The 27,377-nt window shown below is 40.2% G+C and overlaps 1 protein-coding gene across 1 annotated transcript in view; it reads left to right on the forward strand.

The window, feature by feature from the left end:
- The first annotated feature begins 452 nt into the window (after window positions 1–452).
- zdhhc17 (zinc finger DHHC-type palmitoyltransferase 17) overlaps window positions 453–27,377 on the forward strand; it is a 48,404-nt gene continuing 21,479 nt past the window's right edge. Inside the window, exons 1-9 of the mRNA XM_051954990.1 lie at window positions 453–561; window positions 12,350–12,453; window positions 13,041–13,163; window positions 16,909–16,986; window positions 20,288–20,432; window positions 20,854–20,918; window positions 23,663–23,825; window positions 24,022–24,147; window positions 26,552–26,694. Of these exons, the coding sequence (XP_051810950.1) occupies window positions 499–561; window positions 12,350–12,453; window positions 13,041–13,163; window positions 16,909–16,986; window positions 20,288–20,432; window positions 20,854–20,918; window positions 23,663–23,825; window positions 24,022–24,147; window positions 26,552–26,694 (1,010 nt within the window). The 5' untranslated portion in view covers window positions 453–498. The remainder of the gene's footprint in view (window positions 562–12,349; window positions 12,454–13,040; window positions 13,164–16,908; window positions 16,987–20,287; window positions 20,433–20,853; window positions 20,919–23,662; window positions 23,826–24,021; window positions 24,148–26,551; window positions 26,695–27,377) is intronic.

Consider the following 27,377-nt stretch of genomic DNA (forward strand, 5'->3'; position numbering starts at 1 on the left):
AAATTGAGTTTAGTAGTTCTAATCTTGCTTTTTGCACATATTTTTGTTGTAGCCTTTGTGATATCATGCACAGCACTTTGGTCAACTCAGATTGCTTTAAATGTGATCATTTCCTTCCTCAAATTGATGGATAGCAAAGTGTAAATCATTACATTAAATGATGATTTCTGCAAACCATAATCTTGAAGCTTCAATTTCTTCTTTGCCTGTCCTCATAGCTCCGTATTGGTAAATCACATACAGTAGGCTGTTCTAACAACAAAAAAGGAAAAATAAATATATGCAATCATGTTTCCTATTAAATATATCTGAGAGTACATATATTTTGCTTTATGTTAATACCGCTTAATGCTCAGTCTCTGCTGACTATGTGACCTTGTGTGTGGTTCCTCCTGTCCATCATGTGTTTTTGACAGCTCCTCTCTCCTCCTCCTCTGTTTGTTTCCCCCCGACACTGTCTCTTGTTTCCCACAATGCTCAGCGAACATCACCACCAAGATGGCTGACGCTATGGAGGAATATGAGAAAGAAGCTGGCTGCGTCCCTATTCTCCATCCTGAGGTACGGTCTGTGGACTTCACGCCCTCACACGGACACACGAACACTCACAAAACGCGTTACACCTGTGTGCTTGTGCGCGGCTGCGGAATTTCCCCGTGCTTTTGGGGAAACTCCGATGCCCCCTGCAAAACCACCGGTGGGGGGTGGCAGCCAGCTAACGATGCTAAAGCTGCTAACGCTAGCCCCCTCCTCCTGCTGCAGAGTCAGTAAACGCTGGGCAGATGTTCGTGTTAACGTGAAGCTAGGTTGTGTTTTTCGTGGTGGCGACGCCGTGCGCCCAGTAAACAAGACTGTAAGCTCCGTCTTTAAGTCTGCAGTGGAAAAAGTAACGTTAATTGTTAATCCTTGGAGTCATACGACGTTAGCTGTGGAGCTACACTGCCAGTGCTGGCTGGTTTAACGCTAGCTGCGGTGATGGAAATAGGTGTCAAGTGTGTATTAGCGAATTATGCTGTTGTCCACGGAAGGTGTGCCACGTAAAATAAATGAACAGACTGAATTAACTGACAAAAACTCTTTATTGACAACCATATTCGTTTCTTTGTAGGAAATATTGCAGACACCTCAGCTAGCTAACATGCAGCAGTTCCCCTACTTCATGCTGTTTGTCAATTTGTCATTTAGCATTTAGCATCTCATCTAATATCACTGTAAATGTTACGTTATTTTTGGATTTGAAACATTTCATGAATTGGGATGACAAATTAGTTATTTTAATGAATGTTGCGGGTCAATGTAGGTCAAATTCCAACAATAATGACTGAAGAAATCTATTCATGCCAACAGTGTTGGTTTAACATAAATTAACCTGACAGATATTTACTTTCGTTATTTACCTAGTTACCTTGAAGCCATTTTAATCTCATATCATTCCTACCACAGTCAGGGATAACTTTTTTTTGCTTGAAGTACAGTTTATTGATGATGTATGTGTCCTGTATTCACCTGTAAATTCCATATCTCTTTGTAGTGGTACATTGTCTGTCTTGAACACAACATGGTTATCAGTTGTTGATAAACTTGGCTTGACAAGTAATGTAAGTATCAGAGAGAGCTCTATTTGTTGTAGCTGGGCAAATCTACCTGGGAAAAAAAAATCATACTCAGCTGCTACGTTTCAGTGGATATTGATCATTTTAACGACCTGTTTTTAATAAGTAGATCTGAATTTAGCCATGTTACTTTGAGATAAACCACTTTGGACTATTTATTAGAGTACATAGGAAATCATTATAATGTCAACACAGCAGTAAAACACAAAGAAATACATTTGCACTTAAATAAGGATAAAGGAATATTCTCATCCTGATACACACTAAATAAGAAGGTGCTGCATTGCCCTGAGGTTCAGCTTTGAAACGACTGGGTATCACTGGACAGTGACCCCTCAATTGCATCTGTGAATACCCCGATAGAAGGTCTCTGATCCCTCAGCATAGACTGCCAGGAGCACACCAATTAAGTGGATGTGTTTTTAGACCACAAAACCCAAGTCACACAGGCCAGAGTTCTCGCCAGCGCATTTCAGTGTAACGGCCCATTACGCTGTCATAACGGCCCGTTATGCTGTCGTAACACCCTGTTACGCTGTCAGTTTAAAAGATTACGCTGTAATTAGGGCCGCTACGTGGTTATTTTGACAGATCAGGGTTCTCACCAGCGCATTTCAAAGATTACGCTGTTGTTATGAGAGTGTGTGACTCAGTCATGAGAGAGGGAGAGAGAGCAGCGTGTGTGTGTGTGAGAGAGAGAGGGAGAGCGAGATGTCCAAGTGACCCTGAATGCAGCGCGAGCAAGAGAGACGGCAGTCGGTTCGATAGAGGAGGAGAGGTGTGTAGTTTCTGGGTTGGCGGTACTGTGCGGTTCAGCTACTGTTGATAGACAATAAAGGCTGCAGTGTTCTTCGATACGGCTGGGCTCCTGTGTCTTTGCCTCTACGGCTGCTGATGAAGTGAAGGGGGTTAACCCCGGGCTTCCTGACCACGGTCAGGGGCCAAACAGGAAGGGTTAACACTGTGATTAGGGCCGCTACGCTGTTATTTTGACAGATAACGCCATGTGCGTTTGTTTTTATGGACTGGGTGCCTGTCTAGGTTAATTTATGTCTCCCCACCTCAGCCGTACTTTCCTGTCGATTGACCCGTTCCCGTCTATTGTGTATGCGCGTGCGGGAGGACCTGCCGTTACGCTGAAAAAAAATCCTGGTGAGAACCCTGCAGGCAACCACTGGTTCCTGCCAAATCCCAGCCTGCACCAGGGGAGGTCTGCAGGTGCAGACAGGGGTGGTGTGAGGCAAAGCAACCAGAGTCTGGTACACCTGGGGAAACCTGCATGGGAGCCATGATGAGAGCAGTTGAGCACATTGAGGCTCCATTATTGAGGATGTGATAGGCTGTTATGAGCCATAGAGAAAGCAAACTTGGTGTTTCTTCATGCAACCAAAGTTTGTGTTTTTATCATGTACTGTCCATATCACTGTTGTTTCATTGCTCAGATCTAGTTTGATACACACTGGAGTTTGCTTCAATTATTTGTTTTCTTGTTTTTCTCTCAGCAGTCACATTTTGCCAGTGGGTTTTTAGATACCAGGTTAAGTGGGTAATTTACTTCCAGACATAGTCAGTAACTGGCAGTATTCAAATGATTCATGTCTTTAATGTCTCCTCAGTCCCCAAGATGGTAACAAATTAGTTCATCTACTTAGTGACTTAGTAATTGCAGTCTTGGCAATTTAGGCAAGATTGTCTTTAAAATTTATTGGCCATTGTATCTGGTGATCTGAAGGGTTAAACGCACTCTCCAGTCTGAATGTACTAGTTTTGTATAAATTTCATCCCAATATGGAACTCAAGTGGTGTTTCCGCTACATCTTGACGTTGCCTACTTTGCAATATGGATTCATACATGACCTGTTCGTCTAAAAGTCTGGATAAATGGGCAGTGTTGGCTGTGTTTGAAAAGACACTGTAGATTCACCCGACAGTGTCAAAGGAAGGAGGACTCAACAAAGGAAGATAGTACTTTGTAATTTTAGCGTTATTTTTAATTCTGCTGATTCAGACTAAAAGTTGAGCCTCGTTCTTTGTGGTATTGAGAGAACCTTTTTGACCCGAGATGCTGCAGTGAAACTTAATGCCGCTTTCAGTATTAAGGTTAGACCCATATCGACGGTCTGAATCGCTCAACATATGCCATCTAAACCCCCCCCCAAACTGGGTTGCACACAGGTCGGATACTGCTTGGCTTAGGTGAACCAATGTCAGCGTTTCAAAGGATTGTGGACATACCTATAATTCAAATTGTTTGGTAATAATGAGAGAGAAGCAGGTGGGAATGTGAGAGTAATTTTGCTAAGATAAATGTATGTGTGGCAATTGTATAACTGTCAAAACACAACTTTAACATTCATAGCAGGTGAAGTCACTAAGGTTTATTTAAAAGCAGTTCAACTCAAAAGACTGTAAATGGCCACATTTAATTCATTTGACACATTAGCTTCTCCTGTATAAAATGCCTGTCTGAGTCACTTTTCTGTATTTGGTCTTTGTGCATTATTATAATTACAAACATGCATCCCCAGTCATCTATATGCAGAGTAGTGTTTTTAACGTATCTCACATACGTGTGTCTGTGGCACTGTACTATTGAAGCCCAGACTCACACAGCTTGCTGATTGTGCTTTGGAAATATCAGGTTTAAATTGGGAGGGTTCTCCTTGTTAACGGTGATGTCAAGAGGAGAACTCACAACAGAAATGTGCCATCTGCTCTCTGCACCCTCGACACAGTTAATTGTTTTATGCTTTTTTGTGGCTGTCACTTGATCCGATGAGGAAGTCAGAGAGACTTCACATGAACATCGTCAGACTGGGTTCACATTGGAAACACTTTCATAACACACAGATATGTAGAGACAGAAATACAGGAAGAGGAGGGTGTGTCATTGTTGGACTGGTGACAGAGAGCATGTGAGGTCAAATGTGTGGAAATAGTTCTGTACGGTGGAGCTGAGGAAGCTTTATTATGCACAATAATAGTAATATATAGTAGACAAGAGCTTGCTTGTGCTGTGTCATTTACCAAAGGTTATTTTTCTCCGGTCTTTAAAGAGGTGTAGTGTTTAGCGTGACTTCAGAGGTGTCACAGCCTCTCGCTTCATTAAATTTTACAGTAACATTCACAGTTCAACCCTTTGGCTGCACATCTACTGGTTGCAATAAAGGAGTTTATCAGACAGTGATAGCTTCATCATGAATCCTGTTAATTTCTTGCTTGCCCATTCAGGCTAGGCTTAAAGGTGGTCCTCTTCTCGACGGGGTGCTGCTTGGAATCTGGGTCATCTTGTGGATTGTAGTGAGAGCCGAGTGAAGCTAAATGTATGAGGCACCTGAATTAGCATCAGAAGTTTAGTTGCACTCTCATTAAGGCTGTTCACTGCTTTTCTTTCCTTGAACCAGTTCAGCATGTCAAATGCAAACATTTCATCTCTCTCTCTTTCTCGAGGAATGTTGGGAATAAATGTCCTTGGCTTCCAATCTCATTTGGAAATGCAAATGAGTGTTCTGTCATAAAATGCACATAAAGGCAGAGGACGTGCTCAGTCATTTGATTTGATACTTCACTCGTAGTGCTAACTGGAAAATGCACATTCAGTCGGCTTGGAGCATTCTCATTATCACCCTCATAAAAGTAGTGTCTGCTTCCTCCTATCCATGGATTTAAACTGATCCTTGAATATTGAATTAGCCCCTTGAAATGGCTCTAATTTCAGACTGAATCTGATTTTGAGCTATAGCTGCGGCCAGAGAGAAGAATAGTCCAATCTAGTCTCAGCAAAGGAGTCACTGCAGATGCACTGAGGAAACAATTATTATTTTTTCTGTGTGTACTCTGCATGAACATGTAATTGCTGGAAAGTGTTCATTCTACAGTTGGGATGCATTTTGAGTGGTGCTGTCCAACATTTTTAGCCCAAGGCACGTGACCTCCATCCCCTGGGGACTGGTTGCCATATGTCCCACTGACCAGCTCCATTGACAAAAGCCAAGACTGCTGCCTCACTGAAATGACAAGCTTTCAGCCTAAAATTAAAATCAGTGGCTAGTGTGACATGGATAATGTGTTTGATTGTAATTTGGTCACTGCTACCTAATTAATACCCTAATTGTTGTGCTCTTCACCAGTCAGCAGGTACATAATGAAGAGGCTTAAAATTGCACAAGCTGCAAGCTCCAGTTTCAAATTCCGTCCTCGGCTTATTAGATTGCAGAGAGACCGTCGAAGGTCAAAGATGACCTCCTCAGAAGCTGGTGATTGGAAAAAGTGATTTAACATCTGGTGATTGAGGGTGTAATGCCGAGCCCTCTATCCACTATCCCTCGACAGGCAGGAAAGCACTTTCCCTGCACGTTCCTTCAATCGAATATCCAGACGAAGGAAGGTCCACGTTTTTCCTGGACATCTATTTGTCAGCCTGTTGGAACAAAAAAAGCTCAGTCACGATTGTAGTTGAGCGACACTCCTCCGCTCCCCCGTCTTTTCTCTGGCAGCCGAACTAGTCTGAATAGCACATGGGCTAGTTGAAATGGATCATATGGATTTGTAAAGGGACCGATACTTGGCAGTGAGAAGTACAAACGCCTCCTGGCAGCTTTGACACTTTTAAAATAGAGGGGAAAAATATGAGCTAGTCGCCGTCCTATCTCCTCCGTCACACCCTCCTCCTCCTCATCGTAATTTACTCTCCAAGACAAAATATCCTCTGCAGGTTTTCGCTTCTTTTCTCTGGTGTGTTATGATGGTAGTGTCACAGCTACTGTCTCTCCTTACTGTTGATGATTTATTTAAGTTTTAAGCTGTATAACATGACTGATACATAATTATGTATTCGGTTCTGCATCAGTCTCTGCATTTATTACACTAGTTGGAATAGATGGAACCTAGACTACTGTTCAAAAGTTTGGGGTCACTTTGAAGTGTCCTTATTTTTGAAAGAAAGGCAGTTTTTTTTCAATAAATATGCATTAAATGAATCAGGAATCCAGTCTAGACGTTGTTAATGTGCTAAAAGACTATTCTGGCTGGAAACGGCTGATTTTTAATGGAATATCTCCATGGGCAGGGGTGTCAAACATGCGACCCACGGGCCAAAAGCATCCCGCCACAGGGTCCAATCCGGCCTGCAGAAAGACCATGACAAGTTGCTTTGATCATAAAGTACAACACTAGATTGCTCATTGTTCTTTTATGTCTCATTTTTGCAGTATTTTGTCTTGTTGTTTTTTTTTAGTCTGGCTTGTCGTTTGTCTCATGTTTTTGTGGTTTTGTGTTTCCTTTTTGTTCCGTTTGTATTTTTTTTGTCATTTTGTGTTTTGCTTTATTTGCTGTTGTCGTTTTTGTCGTTTGGTGTTTTTTTGGTCTATTTTTGACTATTTTTGTCATTTTGTTTCTTTTGTTGTCATTTTTGTCTCATTTGTGTCATTTTTGTAATCTCTTGTCCTGTTTTTGTTGACTTTTTGTCGCTTTGTAAGTTTTTAATGACATTTTTTTCTCTTTTTTGTTTTGTCTCATTTTTTGTCATTTTATTTATCGATTTTGTCATTTTGTGCCTTATTTTTGTAACTTTCTGTCTCGTTTTTGTTGTTTTTTGTCTTTTTTTAGTTGTTTGTCTCATATTATTGTAGTTTTGTTTCATTTTTGCCATTTTTGTCTTGTTTTATGATTTGTGTGATTTTTTTTGGCCAGTTTTTTTTTCGCTTTTTGTTTCATTTACTGTCGTTTGTCACATTTTTTTGTTATTTTGTTTTTCTATTATGCTGTGATTTTACTGGTCCGGCCCACTTTAGACCAAATTGGGCTGAATGTGGCGTCTGAACTAAAATGAGTTTGACACCCGACACAGGGGTACAGAGGAACATTTCCAGCCACCATCACTCCTGTGTTCTAATGCTACATTGTGTGAGCTAATGGTGTTGAAAGGCTCATTGATGATTAGAAAACCCTTGTGCAATTAGGTTTGCACATGAATAAAAGTGTGAGTTTTCATGGAAAACATGAAATAGCCTGGGTGAAACTAAACTTTTGAACGGTAGTGTCTATCATAATGAAGAGCAGAACCGGCGCTTGGTAGTGATCCATATCCCGTATTTGTACTGTGATCATTGTTATGAAGACAGAACCAACTTCTGCAAAATGGCCAAATATCATTACTATTGTCTTCGTGCATTTTCACACTCCTTGAATAAGTCACAAAGTGCCTTTCGTTTCATAATGTGCCAGATATCAGAATCAGCGGAACTTGCTCTTTCCAGTGATACTAATTGTTTCTCAGTGTGACAAAGCATTTTGCGAAATTCGGTTTTGAAATTACAGCAAATGTCTGTATTGTCTCAAACACAAGGCTGGCGTTCCATCCCACTTTGTGTGATAAATAAAGACAAAGCAATTTGTGGGTTTGCAGATCATCGCAGTCATACAAAAGCTGTGCGTAGACTGTGATGATTCAAGGTTCTGAGAAGGGTTCCAGAGAGCTCATAGGGTTAACCTCAGCAATAAGACTAAATGTGCTTCCCATTCTTAGACACATTCATCTTTTAAGTTACCTCCCCTGCTCAGGTTGTTGCATCTGATAAGTCAGAGTGGTACATGCATTCGTGCATTTTACTGAATGAGGTGTTATTTTTTAAAGTCTAGTTCTGCAGGTGAGACATGATCTTATTGCTATATGTAGCAATGTACCCATGTGGTGTGTGCCTTAACCACTTTACTATCAGGCCCCTCTGTACCTCATGTAATTTAACTTACTTTTTGATCAGATGATGTTTATAAGATGCTGCAGTGAAGAATTTAGCATTTAAACAGCTACGCGAATTGTGCAGTTTTTTTTAATCAAACATACCAAAATTTTATGCCTAACTTAACTGAAACCCAAAAGGCATATACAATTTTAAATGCCTAAAATGACAACAACAAAATGGATTGTCAGATTTTTAACTTTCCACGTGTCGACTTACAGTTCTCCTTTGAGAGTTACCAAAATGAAAGCTTAAAATCGTGATGTTTTTCAGTTCTCAGATTCTGCAAAAACAGCAAAATAACAAACTAAGAATTCAGTGCTCCTCTATGCAACTGAGAAGCCACGAGTGACTCAGCTGCTACCAAGAATGACTTGACAAAATATACTAATTCAGCTAAACTGCAGGAAGAATGTTATATGTGTTGATTCCTATTTCTGTAAATTGAATAATCTAAGAAATCCGACTTAATTTTTTTTATGTATGTCACTGCAACTTTGTTATACTGCGCAAATGACATTATTGGATTCTTTCTATTTCATCATATAACTCTGCCGCATTCCTTGGAGAAGTAATGAAACCACAGTCAGGAAAAATGTGACAAGAGCAAGTAAACAATCATACTTCAGAAGTTTGATTCAGTGTCTTAACCCTCCTGTCATCCTGCTGGTCAAATTGACCCATTTTAAAATTTGAAAATATGGGGGGAAAATTTTGTTTTCAGCGAAGCTTCTGATGTTCACATTTTCAATATTATTGGAAAATCTTTGAACATTTTTTGGTGGAAAAAAGAAATGTTAAAAATGTTTCTTATACACATTAACCAAAAAAATCAACCAAAATCCAGCGAATTTTGCTGTTTTTTTGTGAATGTTCTTAAAGAAAATATTACAAATTTTACGGATATATATGAAATCACTTTAGATATTTTTAGGATTTTTTAGAAGGTTTTTGCTCATTTTTGAAAATATTTGCAAGAGTTTTCTTGCCAAATTCGTTTTTTTTTTAAAAACAATTCTTTCAAGGGAAACTTCTAAGGAATTATTGGAATTTTCTTCCTGAAGGTTTTGCAAATTTTCAGAAATTTTGGGAATTTTTTGCGGAATTTTTGTTTTTTTTCAGACAAGGAAACAATACTTTTTGGTGCCCATAAATGAGGACAAACGGAATGTTAAAAAAGACTAGCCATTCAGTGCTGAAAGCCAGCAACTGTCTAGCTAGAATGAAAGTCACTCTTAGCCTTTTTGTTAAAAAAATGGTGTTTGTCTCGCATTGTTTTTCCTCTGCAAGAGTTTAAATTTAACTGGAAAAGAAAAAGCTGCCTGTGTTGGTTTTTCCTATGCACCCTCTCCATTTTCTGCCTCCACCATCAGTCCCTGGTGGTGACAGAGATGCAGGCTCTGCACATCCCTGAGGCTATGTGGGGAAGCCCAAGCTAAACCTGAGATGCTGCAGCTCCGTCGTCTGTGTGGCCTAGAGCTCTCTCCTCAGGCTTCTCATCAGCTCCACACAGGCCTGCCATGTCGTCAACCCCCGAGAGGCCGCCCCATTATTTCTCAGTGTCACATGCATGAAAGCAGCAACACAGACAAAAAGGCCTAAATGGCTGCTTGAATGTTGAACAAAATATGGAGATTTTTAAGGTGGTGATGTTGTTAAAATGCTTCATTTTTTAAATCAAGGTTAATATGAATGCCTGAGTCACGACCACAAATTTGACTCAGATTTTGTATAAAGTTAATATTTTTTTGTGTCTACTTCATTTTTTTTCTTCAGTACAAATATAATAACATTGGAATTTGCGCATTAGAAGCAACTTAACCTGTTTTAATGTTTATCTCAGTTCTTAGCAGTCAGAATGGTGGACGCTCTGTGTTTACCAGATGTGGCTCTTGTTTCCGGGTGATGGAGGGTAATTGTGATTTCCGTGGCGTTGCTATGGAGGATAATTGAATGTGAGTGGCACAGTCACCACGTATGTGTGACAGATAAGATCTTGAGCAGCTGCAGGACTCAACAAGCCCATCTCTTGACTATGATACCGCTGTGATCAGCTATTTTTATGAATGCTGACATGTTCTTGAGCAAGTTACTGTGTGTCTGGAGCACTAGGGCCTGTATCCTCTGGCTCAGTACCTCCACACTTGTTTCTGTCATGTTACTATTCCTCTCTGCCTGAGTCATGTTAGCCTTACAAGCGTTGAAGCGCCATTATTTCTTTATTGTCCTCAGGTTAATTGGATTTCTAGACATTTTTTTCAGCGCTCATTTTGATTTATTATGGCGGACAAAGCTTTGGTGGAACTAATAACGGATTGAAGATGGCTCCATTCCAGCAGTTATTTATGGCTGAAGGTATACCTGAGCTTTAGATCTCTGATGTTTCCTTTTATGTTGCCTTGCCCGACCCTTTCTCAACACATTAGAAGCAACTTTTACAGCGAAACTTCTGATGTCCACATTTTCAGCATTTTTTAGAAATTGTTGAACCTTTTTAAAAAATTTCCAGGCGAGGATTAGGCTTCCTCGCCTGTCAGCAGGTCAGTTTACACCCTTATCATTGTTATTAGTTCGTAGCTTTTGGTGATATCAGATCATTTCCAGCATTGCTTTTTAAATGTTATGCTAGACTAGCGATTTAATCAGCCAGACGAACAGTAAACATCTACGTAAGTTTGCAAGGCTTGTAAATTTTGTTCCAGATTTCACCTTTCATGTGGTCCTCTATTGGCCGGACAAGGTCAAGCCAAAATTGAGTGTCAGGATCAATATTAGAAACAGTAATTATTTGTTAGGTGTCTCCGAAGTTTTCCAGTTTGCCAAACCAGTGCTGACATTTTTAATATTGTGGGGATTGGCACAAAAACTCCCATCATATCCTTGTCACATTTGCTAATTTTTCTTACATGCTATTGAGATTCTCTGAGAACTCAGTCTTGTATCCATTGTTCCCTATAAAGTTTCAGCGATGTGACAGATCAAAAATCATCAATAGTCAAATATACACCTAAATAAATGCAAAGTATATTTTTAATAATCATTTCAATAATTTTTCAAACAAATATTCCCAAAAATGTTCAATCCTGCTTCTCCATTGTGACCATTTTTTGCTTTTTTCCTGTTTTATATGACAGTAGTCTAAACATCTTTATGTTGATTAACGAAGATGCTGGTTTGGTCAATATACGGTAGCTTTTTTTGTGACATTTCAGAGAGCAAGTAAGTTATAGATTGGTAAATAAAAATAAGCAGATTACACCAAGATGAAAAGAGTTGCTAGTTAGAGCCACAATGACTTGATATACCAAGAGAAATTTGGTCTACTGTCATTGAATTTACCATTTTATTTGTACTGTGACACTATATTGAGGGCAGAGCTGAATGACATTGCAAGAGTGACATGAGTAGCAACTTTAGCGAGATTATAGCTTTTATATTTCTTCTCCACCATGACAAAAAAATCTAAAAAGGATGTGTTTTTTTGCTGTAGTTGTCCGTATCAAGCATGTTCCTTTACGTCTGGAGGATAGGATTTGTAGCATCTCTGTAGCACCACAGTGCTTCGTGTATTATGGTATGTTTTGACACGTCAGCCTACATCAAACAGTTGAAGCTCATGCAGTTTGGATATTGCATGTGCACTCTATAATCCCCTTTCAGTAATATTTTGATTAAGCCCCGGATGAGGGCGCTCATTATCTCTGGGTGATTGTGCGTCGTAGCAATAGCTGAAAAATCAATCAGCAGGCCAGCTTCACAGCATTGTTGTGCTCAGTGGCTTTGTATATGAATCTTGCAGCTGAATCCCAATAAAATATACCATTACTGTATTGTGGTAGAAGATTTGATCCATGTTACCCACCACCTTTCTGTGTTGTTATTATTACTATAGGTGTACAGCACACCCCTCTGTCTGCATTTTGATATGTTCCAACTTCATGTTCATGATCTCATAAAGCACCACAACCCTACTGACTTGTCTCTGTCTCTTTTCAGGAAATCAAACCCCAGAGTCATTACAACCACGGCTACAGCGAGAATGTCAGCCGTAAAAACCATGTGGACGACTACAGCACCTGGGACATTGTCAAAGCCACACAGTGAGTGAATAGTGTGTCTGTTGTGTTGTTGTTGTTGTCGCTGTCATGCCTCACATTGTTCTGATTCATAAAGGTGACCTTGTTTACTTGTTGCCGATTGGTTTGATCAGAGACTGTATGATTCCTGAAAGGCCAGCAGGCTCGCTTGCTAATTTATGTGCTTTTGTGCTGTCAAGATACCACAGATTTTAAATCAGGAACCAACATCACCATGTTTTCAACTGCGGTTTACCAATTCTTTGTAATTAGCAGAGACAGAAAATTATGAAAGGTTTAATTGTTGGGAAAAGAAGAAGCCTGGACATGTCTCCTTGATAAGACAACAACAGTTTTGTCTGAGCTGTTGTTACCATTTACAACAGATTTATGTTGTTTTGGTTTGAGGTTAGGAGTATCTGCTTGCCAACTTATGCCACAGTGTGGGTGTCTTGTTTGGGTCCGGGTATCTATTTTTTTGAGTTGCCTCTTTTCTGTGTGTCTTGTTATGTATTTTGTCAGCATGTCTGGGAGACGTGTTTTTACCCCTGTGTTTCTGCACATATTTGTAAGGGAGGAGACTTTCACACCTCTCTACCCGTCTTCCTCAGGTACGGAATCTTTGAGCGCTGCAGGGAGCTGGTGGAGGCGGGCTTTGACGTTCGGCAGCCAGACAAAGAAAACGTAACACTCCTCCACTGGGCCGCCATCAACAACAGGATAGACTTGGTCAAGTGAGTCAACAGAGATTAGCTTAGTTGATGTTAAATGAGGATTAAGATAAATTAAAGCTGCAAGCAGCATTGTTTGGGTCCTCTCATCCGTGCTGTTCAGCGAATCCAAGCATGTCCACCAGGTGGCGCTGCGATTGAGAGTGGATTTCAGCCAATGGCTTTTTTGGCAACGACCTATCAAAACTGTCCACCAGGTGGCGCTATCACTGTGAATGTATGTCATCAGGGCTGGAGTCTGATCATACATGTAAAGTCTGAGGCTGATTGGAGCCTGTTCAGGGAGTTAGACTGCATTTCCTGTTTCATGGCGAAACATCAAAATTCTGGGGGCTGTCATTTCCACACCCTCAGATTTCTGTGGATCGTTTTGATAACTTTTGATCCCCCATGCCTTGTGTGCCTCCTGGCCAAATTTGAGCTCTGTCAGGGTTACCTGTTTGAGTGTATAGCTTTTGAAAATGTGCAAAAATTGGTCCAAAATCCAAAATATGACACATAAGTCAAAATGTCTGCCTGCTTCCTGTTGGCTTTGAGTATTTGTGCAAGAGTTTTTTTTGTGCGTGCTAATGTGTTACATATGTGTCCCAAATTTTGCAGCTGTAGGTGAAATGGGGATTGGGGGCTGAATTTTCATAATATTGCAGGGGGCGCTAAAGAGCCAGATATACCATTTTTACTATTATTTTATATTGCTGATAAGTTTTTGTCTTTAGTCTATCTTGTTTTGAGAACTGATCCTTTTTCAGTGTTTTTTACCCCCATCAGAGGAAAACAGGTGACCTGTTATTTTATCACCCGCCTAGGTGACATCTTGAGAAAGTCTCAATGCATTTTGCGCAATTAGCTGGCAGATGCTGCGGATGCATTAAAGCATGCAAAATAACATGGATGTTGTTGTCATCTGTAAATGGTACGGACAGAGTCCTACCCTCTCTGTCACCTCTTGTTCTTCTCGAATTACCATTTCAAATTAGTAAAATTGCAGAATTTACCAGGAGCCAAGCACTTGTGTGTAGCTCTTTGGTTTGTGGTTCCAAACATACTGTGTATTCTGGTTTAGCAATAAGAAATTAAGAGAAATCCATAACAGGTTGTACTGTTTTTACAGATAGGTGATTGGTATGCTATCGTTCAACAGTTTGGGCTCACCCAGACAATCTCATGTTTTCCATGAAAACTCACACTTTTATCCATGTGCTAACATAACTGCACAAGGGTTTTCTAATCATCAATGAGCCTTTCAACACCATTAGCTAACACAATGTAGCATTAGAACACAGGAGTGATGGTTGCTGGAAATGTTCCTTTGTACCCCTATGGAGATATTCCATTAAAAATCAGCCGTTTCCAGCTAGAATAGTCATCTGGGACATTAACGATGTCAAGACTGTATTTCTGATTGATTTAATGTTATCTTCATTGAAAAAAATGAGGACATTTCTAAGTGACTCCAAACTTTTGAACGATAGTGTATGCAGACCTGCCAACCTGTACGCATTTTGCGTAGCAGGTACGCAATTTGACATCAAAATACGCTGGTACGCTCCGCCTTATTAAACTACTCAAAAAGCTGCAGACATCTGTGAGTGCTGTTAGAAATGTGCAATACTCATGCCTGACAGCACGATGCAGCAGTGTAGTGGTGCAATTTCAACCAATCATCATAGAGTAGCGGAGAATAACGAGTCTGCCGAACCCTTGTTGGCCCGCTCTCTCCTGTCCTCTGCCTCCCTCCGCCTCTCTCCCCGTTCCCCGTGCCCTCACCCGCAGCAGCTGGCGGTTAAAACAGTAAAATAGTATGTGTGTCTCTGTGTGTGTGTGTGTGTGTGTGTGTGTGTGTGCGCGTGCGTGAGATTAAGTGGTACTCAAAATATTTCGCCTCGGTTGGCAGGTCTGTGTATGTATTTTGTTATACTCATGAAATCAGTCAGTTAATCAACAGGAATGTTTGCATTTATTCTCTTTCTCCCTTCATTTATTCAGGATTTCATTTCTTTCATTTCATTTTCTTAACAACATAGGGTTTTATTTGCTCCAGCTTCATTTTTAGTTTGCTGTATACGACTTCAAAATATACATTATTTGACTGCACTTACATCTACAGTATACTTGATTACTCGCAAATGACTTTCACAGCTGTGGTGGCAGACTTCCATATATAGAATAAAATTTCTAGCCTATTACCCTGCAGTTGACCTCTTTCATGTACGTCCAGACTAATCCACCAGCTGCTGTATGAGCCCTTCCCTTTAGCTACACCGGCATTATCGCAGAGCAGAATCAAAGTGAGCGCACATCCACTGACAGCTAAAGCACTGATATTAGGGATGAGGACAGTCAGCAATTACCTTTCAGGAGATAGTTGTGGGTGTGAAAGATATTCATCTTCAAAACATCACTCTGAAAAGGTTTATGACACTTTAGAAAGACTTTGGAGAAAATGTTTTCGTGTGAACACACAAACTTGGATTCTTTGACTTCTTGCATTGTAATCGGATGAAGTGTATAATTTACGGTAAGAAGAATGTTAAATACCTAAACTTGTGCCAGGCTTTCTCTTCTAAAGCTGTGCTGTCACTAGTAAGAGTGAGAATTTGATAGAGACTAGTTGATGTGAAATTAATACTTGCATATTTTGAATTTGCACCAATTTACTTTTGAACTTCTACATTTTCTTGAATTAATACAAACCTTACACTTAAAACACACACCAAAAAATCTGGTAAAATCGATTTTCACTGCAAATTTCACAAGAAAATAGCATTTAGGTAGTGTGCTGTTCTGTTCGAACCACCTGTCTGCTGTACACCATCTTCACACCTCCCCCTGGTTTCCGTAGCGACGTCCTCTTTCAGTTTGTGGATTAGGTGACACAGTTTACAAGTTTTCTGAGCAAACAAAGTTGTGCTTCAAAAATGAGTCACTGCGATGCTTGTTCTGCCTGAACCGATATTTTAACCCTCCTCAAAATCATTATTTTTCCAAAATATTTACAGATAACAGAGTTTGAAAGCAAACTTATGAACGTTAAGGGCTAGAAAAGGCAAATTATTGTTTTGCTTATTTTCCATATTTTGTGAAATTCAAGTTAAAATCTACTAAAATCAAAGAAAAAAATATTAATTTACATGTTGATTGTTTTAAAAGTAACAAGCCAAAATTGTACATAATGAATAAATAAAGTATTAGTTTGTTCCTTTACAGTATGTGATCGTAAAATTTTAAAAATATCTAGTTATTTTATAGATATTTGCTGTTAATTGTACTGGATTTTACAGTTTTTGTCTTTACAATATTCTAGTGTTCTGTGCCATTTTCACACATTTCAGTGTAGATTTACATCAGCATTCAACAGTGTATAGAATATTTCCCTTTTAGCACATACTGCACAAAGTTTAGCACAGGTGGAGAACATAAAAGGAAAATAAAATGACGTGTGTGAGCAATAATCACAATCAAAAATTATTCTACCCAACCAAGTCTGAGTTAGTATATCCACTGAAGACATTTTGAAAAGTTTAGACATTTTGGATGGTAACATTTAGTGTAGTGGCATATTTATGACCTTGCGCAGTAGCATTTGTGTTAGTGCACTGGTTTACTGGTCAATTACAGAATTACCTGTGGACTTTGTTTGGTATTAAATGTTTATAGCTTGATATGTGATACTTTACCGCAGTTTTTATGCTAAGTTGTGTTAAATAAGAGTTGTACTTCCTTGTGGTGATTGTGTGTGTGTGTACAGGTACTACATATCAAAGGGAGCCATAGTTGACCAGCTGGGAGGAGACCTAAACTCCACACCTCTGCACTGGGCCACCAGGTAACACACCACTAATAGTTTAGAGCCTCTACTCTTTCTGACCTTTGATTCACTTTAGTGTTTTGTGCTTTGTCTCGTGGATACCACTAAATCCTTTCACTGTGCTTTTTATTGATAAGATTATAAAACTATAAAACCTTTTTGCCAAAAGCCATGTGACCAGCTTCACCTTGTTAAGCACACATTTAGGAACTTGTGTCTAAACCACGGCCACAGATTTTGTTTGAGGGGACACATTAAGTATGGTTTCTGGACATCCTCCGCTCGGAAATGTTGTACTTCAAACGCTACCTGCATCAGTTAATGGTGGAGCTGTCTTTATTTGTGTAAAGGAAAACACAAGAGTCAGACACTAGGTGATGATTTAAATTCTAATGGAATATAATGCAGTAAACCCCTGAGGCATTTCATGTTGTTCTCATATTTTTCTCTCATTTAGTTTTACTCCTGCTGCAGCCAGCAATACACTCCTGTAAAACACATACAGGCATAAGTTACTCTCCCCTTCTCTTTTGTGTCTTATTTGTGGCAATGATCTCTGAGCATGTATATGTGCCACCTTTTCACGTTAATGATGAAGTAATTCATTTTAATGAATCTGTAAACCCCTGGACTTTCAGCTGTGTTTCAGCAACATTTCTGCTTATTTGAACTTATCTAGCCTATCTGTTTTTTAGGATGACTTTTGGCAATCAAATACTATGTTACTGAAGCTAAATGCAGAGGAGAATCACATTTTGGAGAAAAGCATTGATCTAAATCTTTTTTGGGAATGGAACCTTGGTGAAGCCTCTGAAATATTCTGGAGAGCAAAAAATGAAAAGATGCAGTGCTTGAGGAAAAAAAGACCTGATCACGCTGGAGGCATTGTTGCTCAGATGATTCAGCAGTATTGTGATTTTTCAAATGAAATGTCCTTTTTCTTTGATGTTTTCATTGAGTGGAGGAGCATACAATGTTCTGCATCCCGAGGGAGACGTGTCTCTAAGCCTGTTCACCATCAACTTCTCCTTGATTTCTACAAGTACACCCACCACCTTAAACTTGATAGTTCGAGGGCTTTTTCATTTCCTGTCTGTGTGTAATGACCACTTACTGTGAACTGTTGAGAGGAGACGGGTCACATGAGATCATCGTTACCCCCCACCTCTTACCCAGGCAGACAGGGGGCATGAAGCTCTCCACTCCTGAATTATTGATAGCTTTGACAACAGGCATCTGCACCACCACTACCACAGACACTAAGGAGTCCAGTGTCATCGTCTACATTCCCCCCATCCACCCCCCCATCTGCTGGTGACCTTTAAAGCCCCCCAGCCTCCTCTGTCTGGGTGACCTCAGCCAGTCACACACATGTTGCAGCACAGTGTCGGGTTGTTGAGGCGTTGACTCGTCACGTTTATCCTCAGCAAAATAACTCTCATGTTCTGGTGTAGTAGAAGTGATAGTAGACAGTCATTCAGGGAGTGAAATTAAACTACAACAATGAATTTCTGTCATTTTTCCTGGCATGTTTTTACATTTTTATCATCTTTGGAGGAGCATACATTGACACTCTGAGTAAGAAGAAAGTCACTCAGAGAGCGCAGTACTCCACCAAGGCTGCTCAGTGGTTGCTTAATTTCCGACGGACAAATCCCAATAAGTCCACAGTGGTGGATTTGTCGTAGGATCACAATCATGTGATCATCAGCAGCAGCTGATGCAATGTTAACTTTGTGTCATAGTTACAGTGACGCCATGCCGCTATCTCACAGTGATACAGAAATCTTTAACAAATCCTTAGATCCAGACTATAAGGCACATCACTGTCAAAATTTAATCACTTGTTCCTTGTGTCATTCCTGATCTTCCCTGAAAATTTCATCCGAATCCCTTAATCTGTTTTTGAGTAATGTTGCGCACAGACAGATAAACAGACGGACAAATGTACACATCACATAACTCAAACGTGTTCATTGGCAGAGTAATTAATATGATTCTGTGGGGTTTTAATCCTTAAAGCTCGTGTCCAGAGTTTGAATCGCAGCGTCTCCCAAAACACTGTTGGTCCCACCCTCCCTCCCTCTGATTTCGCCCCTTTATTTGCGCACCTCTGCATGGGCGTGCTTGCTGTGCGCGTAACCGTTGATTGACAGCATGACAAAGCTGAAGCTGAAGCTTGATTGGTTGGCAGCGACCGGCGCTTTTTGGAATAACATGGGGGTCTATGAGAGGAAGGCGGAGCTCATGAATAAATTTTCATATCACGTCATACTAACATTATATTATAGTATCGAACTAGACTAACATATTTAAGCTTTGTTAAACAATGATACATAAATTGAAGACAAACGGAAACTCCGGACACGAGCTTTAATGTTTAAATGACTCAAGTAAATCCACACCATAAATAGCACTGGGCTGAACCTCAATATTTAATTGGTTCAGTAAATCTGTAAGGCTAGTGTTATTTCTCAGCTGGAAAGTAAACTTTGGCTACATGTCTGTGGCTTTGGCTTTAAACATGCTGTATAAACAACCAGTGTTGTTTTTTTTTTTTAATTTCATTGTTTTTACATGTCATCCAACTCTGTTAGTCTGTTTTTGAGTAATATTGTTAACAGACAGACGGACAAACGCACGCCGATCATCACTTAACTTTGCCATTCCTTGGTTGAGTAAAAATGACTTATGAGTGTTTTGTGACTCAAAGGAGTCATTGCTCCTAGAGAAATTAGATTGATTCATGCAGTTTTATTTATTCCTTTCAAAAGTGTTTGAAAAATAACCAGCTATGTTATTTCTAGATAGTTATTTGAATCATTTGCTATTGCATCTTTATCCTGTAGAGGGTTGCAAAGGACAGACAGACAAACATGCGCTGATCGTCACATAATTTTGCCGCGTTCCTTTGTGGAGTAATAATAGCACAGTTTAAAAATCCAATATGCTGCATGCAGTAAAAGCATGTAGCCAATCGCTTTGCTTTACCATTGAGACAAAATGATTAGAACAGACATGGAGACAGTCTCTCAAGGCCACATCGCTTCATGTGTATTATAGCAGTTTAATAGCAGTGGGAGTGTACGAGAGGCTGGTCTTTGAACTGCTGAGTCGAGCTGGGTCACCCACTCAGCATCTGAGTGTGTGATCAAGTGAAACAGCTTTGGCCTTCTTCTCCTCACACCTCTGAAAGACTAGTTTGGTGCTCCTGCATGCTACCTGCTGGTGTCATGTGTCAGTTTCTGTAGCTGTGGAATAAGACCTCAAGGTACATTTCTGTATCTCTTGTGATTTTTGTGTGTTTATCCTCCCCTAGACAAGGCCATCTATCGATGGTGGTGCAGCTCATGAAATATGGCGCAGACCCGTCTTTGATCGATGGCGAGGGCTGCAGCTGCGTGCATCTGGCCGCCCAGTTCGGCCACACTTCAATCGTGGCCTACCTTATCGCCAAAGGACAGGTAAAAAACACAAATGCTACGGCTTATTTGTTAAGATAATAATCCTTTCAGCAACAGTAAATGTCCTCTTCTGACGGGACATCTTTTCAGTGCAGCAGAATGTTTTATACAACCTAACAACACCTTTCCCTCCACTGCTTTCTAAACTGTTGTTCCTGTGTGTGCCATTTGCCAATTAAAAAGGCACGTAGAGCAGGCCGTGCAACAATGACTGCCTGCTCTACGTGCCTTTTTAATTGCCCCCTGGGGACAAATAAAATTTTCTGAATCTCAACCTAAGCCACTCAGGAATATTGAGCATCCTTCTGACAGCATTTTGTACCAGTGATCTCCATTAGAGGGAGCCCTGTTGCCTCTGTTTTGTCCTGTCACCGCTCCACTGGTTCTTCAATTGTATTATTGTATCTTTCCTGTCTAACAGGATGTGGACATGATGGATCAAAACGGCATGACTCCTCTGATGTGGGCGGCCTACAGGACACACAGGTCTGTATGTTTATACAGTCGCTATGTGCTAGTTGACACGTTCAGCAAAGGAACTATACAGTGGCAAGAAAAGTAAGTGAGGCCTTAAAAATGATAAATTAGTAGCAATTATGTACAAACACAATTTTCATGAGCTATGTACACACATAATTGGGTTTTTGAGGTATCTGCCTGGATACTGTTGGGTGGTTGCCAGCTGAAACTCAGAAGAAACTAGCTGATGCAGCAAACTCTGGCCCAAAACTGCAAAGTAAATCTACAAGATGACTTCCAACTGAGAAAATCCCTCCTCTCATGCAATCAAAGCCCAGATCCTAATCTTATAGAGATGCTGTGGAACAATCCATGTCATTATATATTTTCGTTTTGAAACATATACAGTAACCCCTGCTATGTTTAGGACAAGCATCCACACTTCTCTGGAGTCGAAAGAGTCTTTTGGAAATGCTGCGGAGGCAGTTTTAATTTGAAAACTTGTGTTTTAGCCTGGAGGGACAGAAATGGACACTTTTGGAAATGATGATTTAGACACATTTGTTCATTTTCTTATTGGGCCTTATGAGGTGGAATCTTAGTCCCAAATCATGGGCCAGAGTCTAAGAATTGATTTGACAGTGTTCAAATGTGTAAAAAGCTTCATTAAAGATCTTCAAAGAATCACCAGGAGAAGGCAGCATTTGAGGGCAGCAGGATTTATTTGTTGACAGGAGTAGTTCTTAGCAATGAAAACACCACAAGGAAAAACAGATACTGAGCTGTGCATCATCTTTTATGCTGTGTGAGTTGGTCATTTTCCTCGCCTATAGGGCATATTTTTAGTGAAAGTTTTGACACCATGATACCTTTCTAAATGTGTTGGTCAGATCTTGACATCAGGTTGTCATATTTCAGCATCTGCTCACACTCTACAGAGGACATTAGGTTTCCATTAGGTCATGTTTTACAGAGGACATGTTCAGACTTGGCCCTATTATCTTGAGACAGATTTCATGCATGTTGCACCTTTATACGTTATGTTTCTGATACACCTCTTTTAAAAGTTATATTGCCTTAAGTATACATCATTATGTTTGAATACTCGAGATATCATTTTCTTAAAAGCATGCAAGTTGTCTTTACACCAAAATGCATGTTTGACTTTATGATCTTCCAGCTATGTGTCCTCCACAGACACACACACAATATCATCATAACATCAGTGATTACGAGAACCTTCATTATTATGTAGTTCATTCACGTCTTAACTCTGTTCTTCAGTTTAATAACATTTGCCATAATTATGTCATCTTTTACTTTTAGTATATCGTACCCAAAAATATTTCACTACACTTACTGTCACCATATTTGTTCCCTGATTCGTCACACTCATTCAGCATAGATCATGAAATAGCTGCAGGCGCTGTTGACCTGGTTTTCTCTACTAGCAGCTGTTGTGCAGTCACCATCGCTGTTATTCCTCTGTAGTATTTCCTACAAACAAACACCCCACCCCTTGCTTCATGTTTCCAGCAGATGATGCATGCTCAGTGTATTCAGTCTAATATCCATAATATGTTCTAATATGTTCATCTAATATCCATCCTCAAACTTCTTAGTATAAACAGAGACTCCTAATAAAACAGTCCTGTAACACTCATCTGGATAGATGGAGCTCAGAACACATTTTACAGTCTATTCAGGGTTCTCGCCAGGATTTTTTTCAGCGTAACGGCAGGTCCTCCTGCACGCGCGCGCGCAATAGACGAGAACGCGCAGGCGCGCATGCACAATAGACAAGAACGGGTCAATCGACAGGAAAGTACGGCTGAGGTGGGGAGACATAAATTAACCTAGATAGGCACCCAGTTGATAAAAACAAACGCACATGGCGTTATCTGTCAAAATAACAGCGCAGCGGCCCTAATCACAGTGTTAACCCTTCCTGTTCGGCCCCGACCGTGGTCAGGAAGCCCGGGGTTAACCTTCTCTCCTCCTCCGACTGCACCGACTACCCGTCTGTCTCACTCGCTCTCCCCCTCCCTCCCCCTCCCTCCCACACACACGCGCTGCTCTCTCTCTCACTCTCATGACGGAGCCACACACTCTCATAACAACAGCGTAATCTTTGAAATGCGCTGGCGTAGCAGCCCTAATCACAGCGCAATCTTTTAAACTGAGCGTAACGGGCCGTTAAGACTGCGTAACGGCCCGTTAGACAGTGTAACGGGCCGTTATGACAGCGTAACGGGCCGTTACGCTGAAATGCGCTGGCGAGAACCCTGCTATTAATCCAGAAAACCAGCTCAATCCAGAGGTTCTGCATACTTTTTATTGCCTCTGTTGCTTTCTCTATTGAATTGGCTGGTGTGCCGTGACAAGAATTATTAATGACATAAATAAATGTAAGCCTTAAATTAAGAATATGATGCATGACAAATAACCCCACGTACAAGAACATGTTTCTGCTGACTACAGCCGCACACATAACTTGTTCATGTTTAAATGAGCTGTCGTATATCAGACAGACTGCTTACACAGGAACACACGTTTCAGCTTCATATGAATATTCTCTGATAAGCAACTTTCCTGAGGGATCACTTCTATTTATAATTTAGTAAATGAACTTATTAATCAACAAAGTTATTAGCAGCCAGGCAGCGATGCAGCGCGGTGATTCTGGAATATGTAAATGAGGTTTTCAATAACATATATTGTGACAAACATGTTGATCAGAGCTGAACTTGAGTTCCCCCTCTGTGTGACAGTGTGGATCCCACCCGGCTGCTACTGACCTTCAACGTCTCCGTCAACCTGGGCGACAAATATCACAAGAACACAGCACTGCACTGGGCCGTGCTGGCCGGCAACACCACAGTCATCAGCCTGCTGCTGGACGCCAACGCAAACGTTGATGCACAGAACATCAAGGTAGTGCCTTCTTCACGGCTTAGCCCTTTGTGAACTGATATTTCTAAGTACATTTTGTGTATTAGTAGTCATTTTTTTCATCTATGGCAGCTTTTCTTAGCCTCAACAGGGCAATTTAGTGCTTGATTTCCAACCCAAATATGTTTTCTAGGTGATAGAATGTGTGAAACGGCTGGTCTTTCATGTTATTTTCCAGGGTGAAACACCGCTGGACCTCGCCAAGCAAAGGAAGAATGTTTGGATGATCAATCACTTACAAGAAGCACGGCAGGCCAAAGGCTACGACAGCCCATCTTACCTGAAAAGACTGAAGATGGACAAGGTACAACACATCTATGCAGTTTCTTTAGAGAAAGAGAAAAGTAGAGTCTGTGAAGAATTGAAAACTACAAATGTGATACTTCTCATGAAAACACAAAGTCATAAATCAGGAAGACACGGCTCAAATGTGAATCATTCTACAGAGGCAGTAAGATCAGGTTTAAGAGTGTAAACGCTGCTGTGAGGACACCTGTGGGTCTTTTCAGTCCTGACATGCTCAGACCAGCCTGACCAGACTGAAGCTCTTTATGCTCTGTTGGACTGTCACAGCATGTCTGGAGGTAGTGATTGCTCTTCAGTCTAGTCATTTTGTTGCTTCCAGTCAGTCTGACAGGAAGGAGGATGTTCATAAATGACCTCTTGCATTTAACGAGACGACGACCGGAAGACAGAAGAAAGCAAGAAACTAGCTTCTTTTATTCATTTTTTGTGCTTTTTTTTTTATAAACATACTATTGTGTCTCATCAGACCACAGCGGGGGGGATTCACATGCATCCTGGTAATCAAACTTTGAACTTGAAGGAACTTGAATACTGGAACATGGGATCTTTAAATATTTACTTGGTTACGTTAATGTGGGTAATGCAGAATAAAGCACTAATTTCCCACCCTGATGGAAGATGTGGACATTTTTGCCTGCCCGTGTTTTAATATAAATTTACATTTAAAAAAATCCTATAACTGTGTGACTTTAATCTCTGTTTTAATTTTGCTTAAATTTTGCTTTCCACCTGTCTGCTGGGATATTATTAGTTAATTAAGGTAAATTAAACAGAAAGTCGAATCCCCAAATAGCTACCAAAATGCCTGTTTTCTGCATAGCAATGTGTTGCTGTGTTTATAGATGTGACAGGTAGATTGTAGCCTATTATTTGTCTGAGGTTTGTTCACATTAGCTCAGATCCCTCGTATTGATCTTAGTGCTGTAGTGTGCAGAGCTTCACAGGCTGCTGTAGATGGAGTACATTTAACTTGCTTAAACTGCAACTTGAATTCATCTTTATGTCTTTACAGCAAATGCCGGGTTCAGACTACACAATATTGTTGCCTTATAAGAGGGTCACTGTTTCAGATTAAGTGATTATAGTCCTCAATTCTTGCAGAGAGACATGACAGACCCACATTGTTCAGCAACTAGTTGTAGCTTGAAGTCTAATCCAGTCTGATGTTATTGAAGAGAGTTGCTATGGATCGACCTCTGGAAACAAGCAGTGGTGTCTGAATCTGTGTAAATGATCCTGACGGTCTTAGGTTCTTTCTTAATAAAAGAAAGGCAGGATAAAGGCTTATCTGCTACAGTGCTCTGTGTTATTATTATTTATTGTCACAAAGGCATTGGCTGTGTTTCCATGACGTTTTGCTTTTTTGCACATTTTGAAGTAGCGCATTAGAAAAACTTGATCAAAATGGAAAATCCTACATGTCTTTACACTTACTTGAGGTCGTTTTTGACTTTTTCACCAAAAAAAGAATTGATGTGCATATTGGGAGATGGGAAAATTTTTTTTAAATAGGTTCTGACGTAGCGAATATTTAACCCACAGAACTGATGTGCAGATTGAAACCAGTTCCTGCAAACTTTTCTCCATTTTTCTCTTAAAGATGGCCAAAATTTTCCTCTTTTATCTGTGCTAAATTTGTAGCGGTTGGCTAACAGCTGGATTGCTTTCTGGCTTTTTCTGCTAGATTCATAACAGCGATGCAGAACCAAGCCGATGCTGCCACCTCCTGACAACATTACACTGCCAAGTTTAGTAACTTCTAAACAGATAGTGGAAACAAGCTCAATTCACATTATTCCAATTTACAAAGTTTACTTCAAATTCACAACACTTAATATTTGGAAATGCGGCTGTTGTGCAAGCTGTCAAACAAGGTGGAATCCTTTCGTCACACAGGATAAAACAATCAATTTACATGCAAGACGCCCGTTTTCAGTCCCAGCCTCTCGTGTCTCTTTTGATTCAGGTTATTATCAGACTAAAGTCACACAATCTGAACCCGGCATCCTGTAACATCTTTAAACATCTGGTTGAATTTCACTTATTCACTTCACATGTCTGCTTTTTATGATGACATATCCACTGTAAAATTGGACATGGAAGCTAAAGCTGCCTGCTATTTTATGATGAATCTTCAGGAAGCTTTCTTACATTCGAAACAAGCTGACTTCTGTACTCCAGCGTCATGCTAAAACAAAATGCAAAATCAGATTTTAAAACAGTGGGCCTGATCCTCCTCATTCCCGACTACTTTCACCCACCTTCTTTTCATTACTTGATCCCAATCCCCTCCTCTCTTTCACTGCTTCTTTTACGCATATCCTCCTATTTGTCCGACTTGTTTTTCTTCTTTCTCCCCTTATCAATCAATCAATCCAACATCTGTCAACCTTCTCCTGCAGGAATTCAGACAGAAGGTGATGCTGGGAACGCCATTCGTGGTCATCTGGCTAGTTGGTTTCATCGCTGACCTGGACATCGACTCCTGGCTGATCAAAGGCATCATGTACGCTGGCGTCTGGGTCGCCGTTCAGTTCCTCTCAAAGTACGTTTCATTCATAGAAATGCACAGATTACTCACACAATCAGATGCAGTTTGCCAGAGTGCTGTGTGAATCATTTTTTGTTCTTGGTACAGAAGTACACTATAGTTCAAAAGTTTGGGGTCACTCAGACAATTTCATGTTTTCCACAAAAACACACTTTTATTCATGTGCTAACATAACTGCACAAGGGTTTTCTAATCATCAATCAGCCTTTCAACACCATTAGCTAACACAATGTAGCATTAGAACACAGGAGTGATGGTTGCTGGAAATGTTCCTCTGTAGCCCTATGGAGATATTCCATTAAGAATCAGCCATTTCCAGCTAAAATAGTCATTTACCACATTAACTACTTTTCTTTCAAAAATAAGGACATTCCTAAGTGACCCCAAACTTTTAAATGGTAGTGTATGTTCAAACTTTTAGTGCTGTAGCTGTCTTTTCCTGGACATTTATAATCTCAAAGCATAAGCTGATGTTGCCGCATTTTGCTTCATTTAGTGGTTAAACTGGAATTGTTCTTTCATATAGCAATGCAAACAAACCAAAAAGCAAAGCAAGAACATCAATTTCACACATCTACGCTATTATCCAGTATACCATCGATACACTCAGTCATGTAATGATGTAGTTTATAATTAAATCTTTATTTTGTGTTTATTATTATTGTCAAAGTCAAATT

Source organism: Acanthochromis polyacanthus, chromosome 1, assembly GCF_021347895.1.
Source record: "Acanthochromis polyacanthus isolate Apoly-LR-REF ecotype Palm Island chromosome 1, KAUST_Apoly_ChrSc, whole genome shotgun sequence".
Lineage (NCBI taxonomy): Eukaryota > Metazoa > Chordata > Actinopteri > Pomacentridae > Acanthochromis > Acanthochromis polyacanthus.